This window comes from Onychomys torridus, chromosome 7, assembly GCF_903995425.1.
Source record: "Onychomys torridus chromosome 7, mOncTor1.1, whole genome shotgun sequence".
NCBI lineage: Eukaryota > Metazoa > Chordata > Mammalia > Rodentia > Cricetidae > Onychomys > Onychomys torridus.
This window is the reverse complement of record NC_050449.1, coordinates 100,813,689-100,826,380: the sequence shown is the minus strand read 5'-3', so window position 1 is coordinate 100,826,380 and position 12,692 is coordinate 100,813,689. Positions and strand designations below refer to the sequence as shown.

General features: G+C 41.3%; 1 protein-coding gene across 8 annotated transcripts in view; it reads left to right on the top strand.

Moving 5' to 3' along the window:
• Positions 1–11,235, top strand: part of Rbm6 (RNA binding motif protein 6) — a 124,680-nt gene extending 113,445 nt beyond the window's left edge. For all 8 annotated transcript variants that reach the window (XM_036192597.1, XM_036192598.1, XM_036192593.1 and 5 more), the window contains 4 exons: positions 1,545–1,619; positions 4,107–4,204; positions 10,107–10,236; positions 10,993–11,235. In XM_036192597.1, coding sequence (XP_036048490.1) covers positions 1,545–1,619; positions 4,107–4,204; positions 10,107–10,236; positions 10,993–11,118 — 429 coding nt within the window. In that variant the 3' untranslated portion in view covers positions 11,119–11,235. The remainder of the gene's footprint in view (positions 1–1,544; positions 1,620–4,106; positions 4,205–10,106; positions 10,237–10,992) is intronic.
• Positions 11,236–12,692: the final 1,457 nt, after the last annotated feature.

Genomic DNA, 12,692 nt, shown 5'->3' with positions numbered 1-12,692 from the left:
AATAAAGGCTGGAGAGATGGCTCAGAGGTTAAGCACACTGACTGCTCTTCCAGAGGTCCTGAGTTCAATTCCCAGCAACCACATGGTGGCTCACAACCATCTGTAATGAAATCTGATGCCCTCTTCTGCATATATAATAATAAATAAATAAATCTTTAAAAACAACAACAATAAGCCCTAAATAAATAAATTAATATTTATCTGTTTCCAATAAAAGCAACATAACTATGGAACCGAATACATAAGCTGTGTAGGAAGAAAAGAACTTGTAGATAGAAAGATAATTTCCCATTAGCTAATAGTTGTGACTCAGGTAAGCTCCTTCTCTTCTTTGATACTTGTTAGCTTCTCCTGGTTCTCCCCAGCTATGATAATGTGTTGTTATCCCCATAGGCGAACCAGGCTTCTATCTTCATGTAGTGATTATTCCTTAAGTTGCAAATATACTAGTTGTTTAGTGGGCATTAACATGACATACAATGATTTTCCCCTTAGTCTTACCAAGGAGCCAAATTATAAAGCAATAAAAACTTCAGATGGGCTCATGTTCTGAGAATAATTTTTCATACTCCTTAGCAGATGTTGCAAGATAAGATAGAAAGGAACTAAATTAAACTTCTCTCAGTACAGAACCAAAAGTCTTTGTTAGCCAAAATCTGAGAAGCCCTACTTTTGATACTAAATGTATTGCTTGTCCCTGGAGACTTCACAAAGCTTCTAGGAGTCTGAGAAATTCCTCTTAATGATCCTTGGAATAAACTACTTCCTAAGTATCTGTGACCTGCAGGAATTCTAAGTCATCAAACTGACCCATTTGAATTTCAGCTCCTACAAAAATGCTAGTAACGGGAAAAGAGATTAAAAAGTAGTTGTTGGAAGGAGGCACCAGAGATCTGGTGATCTATAAACTGAACTGGCCTTAAGACCATGTGCTGTAGCACTTTTCCTTTCCTTGGAGTTGTCCAAAACAACCATCTGCATCTCCATACAAGAACTATTTTGAACTCACAGTGTTTTATATACATGCCTGAAGACTTGTGTAGTAAGACCATGCTCAAGGAATGTGGGACTCTCAGAAGAGTTTTTGTTCTTTTAGAGCCTTGGTGCTCCTTTTTAATATTTCTCTAGGCCTGTGGAAGAGTGTCTCTCTAGTGGTTGGGGATGATGGGTTAGAAAGTAGTAGACAGTGGGTGGGGCATGTGGTTTTCTTTTTTGGATTGTCCATACCCTCTCTCCCATTACTTTTACCTTAAGTAAAAGATAAACCAGCCGGGCAGTGATGGCGCACGCCTGTAATCCCAGCACTCGGGAGGCAGAGGCAGGCAGATCTCTGTGAGTTCGAGGCCAGCCTGGGCTACAGAGCGAGTTCCAGGACAGCCAAAGCTACACAGAGAAACCCTGTCTTGAAAAAAAAAAAAAAGTCAGTCAAAATAAAATACTTACTTATAGCCCTAAGCACCTTTTGGGAAAGGCCTAGAAGCATTTCTAGAACTGCTATGTTGTTTTTCCTAGACCTATACTCATAAAATTTCTTCTTTTCTCAGCAAAACCTGGAAATCCACCGGAAGATAAAACAGTCAGAGCAAGAGCTAGCCTATCTGGAAAGGAGAGAACGGGAGGTAAACTTTGGTGAACAGTTACTCACTTTGCTCCAAGTTTCCCCCCATGGTGTTTACTTTGTATATTGTACTGATCCCTTCTTACAGAAAGACATAAAGAAAAGAGGCCCCAAAATATGATATATACATTTTTCAAAACTCTCATTCTATATTAAGGGTGAGTTTCTTTTTTTTTTTTTTTTTTTTTTTTTTTTTTTTTTTTTTTAAAACTTGACTGCTCTATCTTCATGTACACCTGCACGCTGGAACAGGGCACCAGATCTCATTACAGATAATTGTGAGCCACCATGCGGGTGCTGGGAATTGAACTCATTTCCTCTGGGAGAGCAGCCAGTGCTCTTAACCACTGAATCATTTCACCAGCCCTGCTAATAAATTATACCTTTGTAAATTTGTTTTGTTTTGTTTTGTTTTGTTTTGTTTTAAGGTTATGTTAGGTTCTCTAGGTGTGTTAGACAAATAGCATTCTTATTCCCTATTCTGTTTTTGTTGTTTGTTTGTTTTTAAAGACAAGGTTTCTCTGTGAAACCATCCTGGCTGTCCTGGAACTCTCTCTATAGACCAGGTAGGCTTCAAAGATCTGCCTGCCTCTGTTTCCCGAGTGCTGGGATTAAAAACATGCACCACCATGCCCAGCACCTCTTCAGTTTTTAAATCACTTGAAAAAGTAAAGGATTGGGCTGGAGATGTGGCCCAGAGATTAAGAGCACTAACTGTTTTTCCAAAGGTCCTGAGTTCAATTCCCAGCACCCACATGGTGGCTCACAACCATCTATAATGCGACCTGATTCCCCCTCTTCTGGCATGAGGCATACATGTGGACAGAACACTGTATATATAATAAATAATTTTTAAAAATAAAAGAAAAACTGAAAGATTGCCAGGAGGAGGTAATGCACTCTTTTAATCCCAGCACTTGGGAGACAGAGGCCATCCTGGTCTACAGAGGGAGTTCTAGGATATCCAAGGCTATGCAGAGAAACCCTGTCTTGAAATTTAAATAAATAGATAGATAGATAGATAAATAATTAAATGATTAAATGAAGCATTGTTAGATAGGGCTATTGAAATATCTTTCACTATTTTAAAGGCTGAATTGGAGAAAGTAACTTAGTATGAAAACCAAATGGACTACCTTCCTAAACTGCACAGTTAGGCAGACTCACTGCTCCAGTTGCAGAGCCCACTACTAGCCTCAGGCAAATCTTTTTGTTTTTTGAGACAAGGTTTCTCTGTGTAACCCTGGCAGTCCTGGAAATCCCTCTGTAGATCTGCCTGCCTCTGCCTCCTGAGTGCTGGGATTAAAGATGTGCACCACCACTTCCCAGCTAACCCAGGCAAATGTTATATGATGATTAAGAATACATTTATAGAGCCAGGTGGATCTCTGTGAGTTCGAGGCCAACCTGGTCTACAGAGCAAGATCCAGGACAGGCACCAACACTACACAGAGAAACCCTGTCTGGGGGGAAAATAGCTTTAAAAACAAAAAATACGTTTATGGGGGATAGAGAGATGGGTAAGAGAGCTTACTGCTGTTACAGAGGACCTAGGTTCAATTTCCAGCACCCATGTGAGGCACTTATAATTCCACCCCCCAGGAGGATCTAAAACCTCTGGTCTCTACAGGCACTTATACTCACATACATCACACACAGAGACCCACACATATACATATAATTAAAAATAAATTACTGGGCTGGGCGATTGTAGCATATGCCTTTAATCCCAGCACTCAGGAGTCAGAGGTAGGTGGATCTCTGAGTTCGAGGCCAGCCTGGTCTACAGAGCTAGTTCCAGGACAGCCAAGCCTACCAAAGAAACCCTGTCTCAAGAAACCAAAAATAAATAGATTGCCTGTCATGGTGACTTAATCTGAGCAGTAAGGAGGCAGAGGAAACTGGATTTCTGTGAGTCCAAGGCCACCCTGGTTCTAGGATAGCCAGGACCACAGTGAGATCCTATCTCAATTTTTCTTTTTTTTCTTTACTTCCACGGCAGGGTCTTACTATTGTAGCTCTGGCTGTCCTGGAACTTGCTTTGTAGACTAGGCTGGCCTTGGACTCATAAAGATCTGCCTGCCTCTGCCTCCCAGGTGCTGGGATTAAAGGTGTTATGCCTAGCTTTCAAATTTTTTAAGTTTATTTTTAAAAATTAGAAAAAAAGCTAGGAATGCTGGCTCTCTCCTTAGTTCCTGTGCTTTGAGGTTGAGGCAGGAGAAATTCAGTGAAATTAAGACCAACCTAAGCTATGAGGTAAGATCCTGTCTCAGAGAAAACATAATAATAAAGCCTATGCACAGGTGGTAGCACTTGGGAGGCTGAAGGGAGAAGATAGCATGATCTCAGCCTATGAACATAGCAAAATCCTGTATTCCTAATCTTAAACACCCCCTTCCCCAAAAAGTATCAGGAACAGGGTAGAGCTTCCCCTTCGCAACCATTCTCTTAGGTGGAAACCTCAGGTCTATTCTTCTGTTCTCCGCAGGGAAGGTTTAAAGAAAGAGGAAATGATCGAAGGGAAAAGCTCCAATCTTTTGATTCTCCAGAAAGGAAACGGATTAAATACTCCAGGGAAACTGACAGGTATGACAGATAATCAGCCACGGCCTTGAGATGTAATGATAGAACTATCTTCTGCAAATGCTTTACTGCTTTCTCTCTCAGGGAAATGTGAGGTTATTAGAAGTCAGTTTTGTCTGTACTCCTGGAGTATAAGATCCACCATGGCTGTTTGACCCTCTTGTCTTTACACTGAAAATATGTATGTTCTCATAGAAGGTTGGATAGCTAAAGTACTTTTGCTCCTGAAAGCCTGTCGTCGAAACTCTGGATTATGAACCTGATAATGTCACATTCTTAGACTATTTCTCTTGGAATCTCCATTCTCATAATTGCATACTAAAGTAATTGGTTGGCTGCTAGAAATACATGCCCTCTTTTTTTTTTTTCATTTTTATTTAATTTATTTATTTTTCTATTATCAGCTTGATACAGTACAAATTCTCATCCTAATAGTGAAATGTTTCACTGAGGCTTGCCCAGTGATTGAGTAAAACCAAAATTTATTATAAACCACAGTCATCCTAGGGTCCCCCCTGCTATGTAGCCTCCCTGTTCTGTGGGTTGCAGTCTGATTATTCTTTGCTTTATATCTAGTATCCACTTATGAGTGAGTGCATACCATGTTTGTCCTTCTGGGTTTGGTTTACCTCACTCAGGATGATATTTTCTAGTTCCATCCATTGATACATGACCTTTTAACTTCCTGTTCGTTTCCAGTCAAACAGTTGTTGTATACCCCATAATTACATCAAGTCTGCTGATTATCTGTGATGTATTGCCACTGTACTAAGTGTAAGGAATATCCAAGTGGACAAACCATACATTATCATTGGCTCTAAGTACACAAAGTAGAGAAGACTTAAGTAATGATGTGTCTCATAGGAAAGCTGTAATGAAGGGAGTAGGAGAATGTTTCAGTTGGAGAAACCTATGTACAACAGGATTTTTTTCTTTTTTTAAAGAGCTCATGATTGACATGTGATTTGACAGCTAGACAGTTGGAGTATGTTGCCAAGTGACAGGAAATAAGACTGCCTAGTAGATGAGAGACCAATTCGCCTTCAACACTTTTTTCTATGTAACAGTCCTAGCCATCCTGTTGGCCTCGAACCCACTGAGATCCTTATGCCTCTGCCTCCCAAATGTTGGGATTAAAGGCATGCACCACCACTGCCTGGCCTCAACACTGTTTTTTAAGGTAGCAGGAAAGTGGGGTATTAATCTACTTTAGGGATTATTAAACACAGCGAAGGTAAGTTTGAAGAGAGATGATGATGATGCTTATTGTGGTTCTAATGAGAGATGACTGCCAAAGGCAGGATGTGACTAGCTCAGAGAAAAAGGTTAAGTCTACCAAGCTTTGTGATGGCTGGGTTTGAATTCTTGGGCTTCTGTTTGGTGTTTATAACAAGAGGATATTTGAGACCTTGAAAGGAAAGGAGAAAAAAAGGGACAAAGGTTCATGAGCAGAAGAAAAGTAACTTTCATTTGCTTGTTTTTGTTTTTCAAGACAGGGTTTCTTGTAGCCCTGACTGTCCTGGAACTCACTTATAGAATAGGCTAGCCTCAACTCAGAAATTCTCTTGTATCTGCCTCCCAAATGCTGGGGTTAAAGTTGTACACCACCATGCCTAGCTAAAAGTAGTCATTTTTTTTTTTAAAGATTTATTTTATTTGTTACATATACAGTGTTCTGTCTGCTTGTATGCTTGCAGGCCAGAAGTGGGCATAGATGGTTGCGAGCCACCATGTGGTGCTGGGAATTGAACTCAGGACCTCTGGAAGAGCAGTCGGTGTGCTTAACCTCTAAGCCATCTCTCCAGCCCCAAAAGTAGTGGGGTTTTTTTGTTTTGTTTTGTTTTGTTTTTGAGCTGAGGACCAAACCCAGGGCCTTGCACTTGCTAGGCAAGTGCTCTACCACTGAGCTAAATCCCCAACCCAAGTAGTCATTTTTAATTAGAGCTTTGAACAGGTTTTGTTGTTGTTAAGCTTTAAAAGGGGGGAGGGGTGAATGGGGCAGAGGAGGTTGTGTTTATAAAACAGGGAGATTATTATTGACAGAGTAAGTCTGTAAGAGACCAGCTATGGTTTAAGAGCGGGGTTGGGGATTTAGCTCAGTGGTAGAGTACTTGCCTAGCAAGCGCAAGGCCCTGGGTTTGATCCTCAGCTCCACCAAAAAGAAAAAAAAAAAAAAAAAAAAGAATGGCATTTCACCCGGGTGGTGGTGGTGCACGCCTGTAATCCCAGCACTCGGGAGGCAGAAGCAGGCGGATCTCTGTGAGTTCAAGGCCAGCCTGGGCTACAGAACTAGTCCAGGACAGGCTCCAAAGCTACAGAGAAACCCTGCCTCAAAAAATAAACAAACAAACAAAAAAGAATGGCATTTCATCTTATTTCTGTAGTCATAGCTCAGTAATTGTATATATAGTGTCCTCATGTAAAATATGTCCTACTATGTACAGGGAACCCCTAATTTTCTATTTTGTTTTCTTTTGTTCTCATTGATAAGAAGTATTTACTCAATGTCATACAGTGGGTTATTTATAAAATGATCTGTGTCTAAGACATCAGCCATAAAACAGAAAGGACACCCTAGCCTAAGCCAGCTAAGATGAGACAGTTCTAAGTGCAGCCCATTCTCCATCTGTGACACTTTCCACACCACTCTCCTTAGCTTCCTTCTCAGCCCTCTTTCTGTTTCTGTTCTGTTCCTTTTGTTTGTGCTTTGTTTGTTTGCTTTGGTTTGATTTGTTTTCTAGACAAGATCTTGCTACTAGCCCTGGCTACCCTGAAACTTACTTTGTAGATTAGGAGGGCCTCAAACCTGAAGAGATTAGCCTGCCTTTACCTCCCAGCATCTGGGTTAAAGGCATATGTTACCAGGCCCAGCTTCCTCTTCCTTTTCAGGAATAGTCCAGATATTTTCTAGGATCCTGCACATTTTACTCTTTTATTCTGACTCCTCTGCTTTCTCTCTTTGACTCTCTAAATTACCTAGAGCCTCAGCCACCCAATAAGCCAACAAGTCAGTTCTGTTTCTGAGCTCAAATATCCCTTCTCTGGTGCACACCTTTAATCCCAGCACTCAGCAGGCAAAGACAAGCAGATCTTTGAGTTTCAGACCAGCCTGGTAGCCGGGCAGTGGTGGCACATGCCTTTAAGACAGGCACTAAAACTACACAGAGAAACCCTGTCTCGAAAAACCAAAGAAAGGAAAAAAAAAAAAAAAAAAGACCAGCCTGGTCTGCATAGTAAGACCTCATCTCAGAAAACAAAACTTATTTCCAGTTACATCATGGGCATTTCTTCTTGTGCTTGTCTGAGACTCCACATTGTATTCTAGTTTAGTATGCCTAAGCCTTCAGAGTTAGTGCCTTTATAGCCTTCTGACTCAGTCTTCTTTTTTTTTTTCCTCCTAGACAGGGTTTCTTTGTGTAGACCAGGCTGTCCTTGAAATACCTCTGTAGACCAGGCTGGCCTAGAACTCACAGAGATCCGCCTACTTCTACCTCCTGAGTGCTGGGATTAAAGGTGTGCTCTACCACCCAGCTTCAGTTTTTCTTCTTTGTACCATAACTATGTCAATTTGTGATTAAATTCCTAAGTCTTGTCCCCTCATTCTGACTCACCTCTAAACTGGGCTCTTTTTGGGGGGTATGGTGTTTAAAACAGTGTCTCTATCTATACATAGCCCTTGCTTTACTGGAACTCACTATGTAGACGAGGCTGGCATCACAGATCACAGAGATCTTCCTGCCTGTCTAGAGTTCTGGGATTTAAAGGTGTGTACCACCATGCCCAGCTAAACTTAACTCTTTACTCTCAGTTTTCATTCCCTCTACTTTTTCTTTTTAATGGAATGGGATTTTAGTACACTTTTAAAAGGATTTATGTAATTGAGGGTTGGAGAAATGGCTCAGTGGTTATGAGTACTCATTGCTCTTATAGAGGACTAAGATTCAGTTCCCAGTACCCACAGGTTGGCTTACAACTGAACCCCAATTCAGGGACTCTAATGCCTCCTTCTGACCTGATAAGTCATGAGGCACACATGTGGTACATATATATGCATCCAAAACATTCATACACATAAAATAAGTAAGTCTAAAAAAATGTAAGATTGACTGGAAAAAAGAAAGGAAAAAAATTAAGATTATGTGTTCATTTCTTGTGTCTGTGTCTGTGTCAGTTGTATTTATGTGTACCACATGCATGCAGGCAGGTGTCCATGCAGACCAGAAGAGGATATTGAATTCCCTGAAATTAAAGTTAAAAGCAGAGGCAGGTGACCTCTGTTAGTTCAAGGCCAGCCTGGTCTACAAAGCTAGTTCCAGAAAAGGAGCAAAACTACACAGAGAAACCTTGTCTCGAAGGGAAAAAGTTAAAAACAGTTGTGAGCCACCTGCTGAGAACTGAGCCTGGGTCTTCTACAAGAGCAGCAAGTGCTCTTAAGTGCTGAGTATCTCTTCTGTCCCTATTAAAGATACTTTTAAATAGATTGTTTAGGTTTGGGGTTTTTTTTAATTTATTTATTAATTATGTATACAGTATTCTGTCTGCATGTATGCCTGTACTACCCAGAAGAGGGCACCAGATCTTGTTATAGATGGTTGTGAGCCACCATGGAATTGAACTCAGGACCTCTGAAGGAGCAGCCACTGGTTTGGGTTTTTCAAGACAGGGTTTCTCTGTGTTGCTCTGGCTGTCCTGGAACTTGCTCTGTAGATCAGGCTGGCCTCAAACACAAAAAGATCCCCCTGCTTCTGACTCCCAAGTGCTGGGATTAAAGGCGTACACCACCACGCCTAGCTAAAATAGGTTTTTTTAAGCACAAGTGTTAAGAGGAAGAAAGGTGTCCAGATTAGAGGCACCCTATTGACAGTAGGCATCTCTAAAGGGGCATTACTTTCTCCTATTTTTTTAAGTCCATTTTCTATTACCAAAAGTGTACAGACCTTTTTTTGTGTTGGGGATAGAGCAGCAACAGAATACTTGCCTAGCATACCTGAGTCCCTAGATTCAATTTCTAGTACCACAAAAAGCAAGTAAACAACATTTTTTTAAATTATATTATGCATGTAGATGTTTGCCTGTATGTATTTGTGTGTGCTACATACATACAATGCCAATTCAGGCCAAAAGAAGATATCAGATCACCTTGAACTGGAGTTACAGACATTTGGGAGCTACTGTGTGGGTGCTGGGAATCGAATCCAGGTCCTCTGAAATAGTAGCCTGTGCTCTTAACCACTGAGACAACCTTTCCCATCCTAATAAATAATTTAAAAAATAAAAAATATCACCTCCTTTTTGTGAGATGATAATATAGAGGGCTTACCTAATGTTTCTGAGACCCTTGGTTTGATTCCGAAGATAGCAAAGAAACAAAATAATAAAACAGTTCTACCTATAGGTTGCCTAATGAGAGGCTTGGCCCACAAGGTTCCTTTGCCTAAAGTATCAAGTATGATGTAATGTTCAAGGCATTTTTTGTTTCTTTTTTATAATCAGACTTCAAACATTTCCTGTATCAGTTCCTACCACTCCTCTACTAGACAAATCATCTTATTTGCCTGCTGCACATTTTCTAGCTCATAAATCCCTCACTTGCCTGGATTCACTTCAGATGTGTCATCTTTCTTAAGTTCTGTTCACTTTTTGTGGTGTCTGCTCATTGTGTTCCCTCCATTGTATTTCTGTAGTTCATATCCACTGTTGCCACATCCATGATTGATCTACTTACTGTCCTCTAAGCTTAAAGTTTTCATGTTCTTTCCCATGATTGGGGCACCTCTGCACCCTCAGGATAAGCGTAGTTACATAGATATCAAGTTTTGCTTTATATATAGGAAACAGATCTCAACCAGGAGGTCAAGAGGTCACCTTGAAAATGGTGGTAGAAGTGTATCTGTTTCTCTTATAGTGATCGTAACCCTGTTGACAAAGAAGACACTGACACTAATAGCAAAGGAGGCTGTGCCCAGCAGGCCACTGGCTGGAGGAAAGGGGCAGGCCTGGGATATAGCCATCCTGGATTGGGTTCATCAGAGGAGGTGAGATGAATTCTGTCTTCCTGGGAGTTAAGGAACATAGACTATACTTAACATTTTCTATCTGGCCTCAGAGCACATGCACAAAATAGAGGTCACAGGACAGTTTTTAGAAATCAGTTCTCCTTCCACCTTGTAGGGATTGAACTCAGGTTGTCAGGTTTATTGGAAAGTGCCTTTATGCACTGAGTCAATTCACCATCCCCTCCCCTAGATCCTGTGTTTTAACTTGTTGCGCTGGGTGCTTGCTGATTTCCCTGACAGTGAGAAGGCAGAGACATTAGGATAGAGTTTACCATCCTCTTATAAAAAGAATAAGCAATGAGGACACTATGGAATACAGGCAGTTTGAGACTAAAGGATCATTTGATTAAAGAACCAGAAGGGCTAAGCTACCAAAAGACTTAGTGGACACAGGGAACTAAACAGAGCTAGGGAGCCAGTAATCAAAGATTAGAGACACCTGTCTATGAGAGAGATTGTCAGCAGAGGTCTTTGATAGCTAAGATATGGGGATCATGAAGTTAGTCTTAGTCCCTGGAAGGGCATAGCTCCTTATATTCAGGAAGAACCCCTGGAAAAGATAATCATGGGAAATATTGCCCATTTGGGTAGGGTTGGGTTTTTGAAATTGTCAACCTTCAAAGACTGACTCTTTTCATTCCTGTTCAAACCTATGTGTCTGATATGAAAGCCTTTATTTGAAATCATGGCATTGTGATCCTCTCCAAAGATCTCACTTTACTCTTTGTCCTTCAGACTGAAGGCCGGATGAGGGGACCTGGTGGTGGCGCCCCAGGAAGAACCAGCAAGAGACAGTCCAATGAAACTTACCGAGATGCTGTTCGAAGAGTTATGTTTGCTCGATATAAAGAACTCGATTAAGAGTGGAGATTCCCACAGGACACAACCTCCTTCTTGTTTTGTTTGTCCATCTCTCCTTTCGTTTGTTACTGTTCTTGCTGCTAGAACTTTTTTAAATAAACTTTTTTTCAATGTGAATGAATTCTGTTAACATTTTTCTTTTCACAATGAATAAAGAGTAGAGCTAATAATAAGAAGTAGAAAATGGGGCTGGAGAGATGGCTCAGCGGTTAAGAGCACTGGCTGCTCTTCCAGAGGTCCTGAGTTCAATTCCCAGCACCCACACGATGGCTCTCAACCATCTACAATGAGAGATCTGGTGCCCTCTTCTGGCCTGCAGGCAGAACACTCACTGTATACATAATAAATAAATCTAAAAAAAAGAAGAAGAAGAAGAAGCCGGGTGGTGGCACACGCCTTTAATCCCAGCACTTGGGAGGCAGAGTCAGGTGGATCTCCGTGAGTTCGAGCCAGCCTGGGCTACCAAGTGAGTTCCAGGAAAGGTGCAAAGCTACACACACAAACCCTGTCTCGAAAAACAAAAAAAAGAAGTAGAAAATGCCTCCGTGTGGACACATCTGATGCTGAAATGGTCAACTAGTACTGTGGTGAGCTGGGGAGCACTGTCTACTGTCTGAGTAATAGAGTGAACACAGCTAATGTGCATACTGCTAGACTTTAGAGTCATAGTCCTAATCTAATCAATGAGAAGGATCTCAGCCTCCCTCCCTCCCTCCCTCCCCCTCCCCCTCTCATTTTGGTTTTTCAAGATAGGGTTTCTCTGTAGACCAGGTTGGCCTCCAACTCACAGAGATCCGCCTGCCTCTGCCTCCCGAGTGCTGAGATTATAAGGCACCACCACTGCCCACCATGAGAAGAGCCTCTCTTTGCATGTGATTTTTGGTAACTGCTAAGGTACAGCACATTTCCAGATGTAGGTTTACTAACTAAAGATTTAGAAGTCCTCTTTTGACCACCCCAAGACTACAGGGAAATAAAAACCTGCAGCCCCTTTTTTGAGTGCTTTTAGTTCTGTGCTTTATAGATCACTTCATGTTGGTTCACCTCTGCAGCACCTGCCTCAGGTCTCTCCAAATTTAAAACTTTACATAATGTATTTGCTGTCTTTCATATCCCATGTCAACTTCTCCACCATTATTGTGAATACAGCTTCACTAAATTTGCTTCCAATGTGAGTTTTTTATTTTGTTTTGTTTTTAAAGCCTGCATGATGACACATTACTTTAATTCCAAAACTCAAGAAGCAGTGCTCTCGCTCTTAGCGACCGGTAGACCTCAAAGATCTGCCCAATGGAGGACAGCAGACAGTGTGGGCCTCTCCAAGCCTCTGAATAAAGCATTTTAACTCTTAAAAAAAAAAAAAAAGGAGGGCTGGAGAGATGGCTCAGAGGTTAAGAGCACTGATTGCTCTTCCAGAGGTCCTGAGTTCAATTCCCAGCAACTACATGGTGGCTCACAATCATCTGTAATGAGATCTGGTGCCCTCTTCTGGCCTGCAGTCATACATGCTGTATACATAATAAATAAATATTGGGAAAAAAATGGAGCTCTCTTGATCTCCATGAATTTAAAGC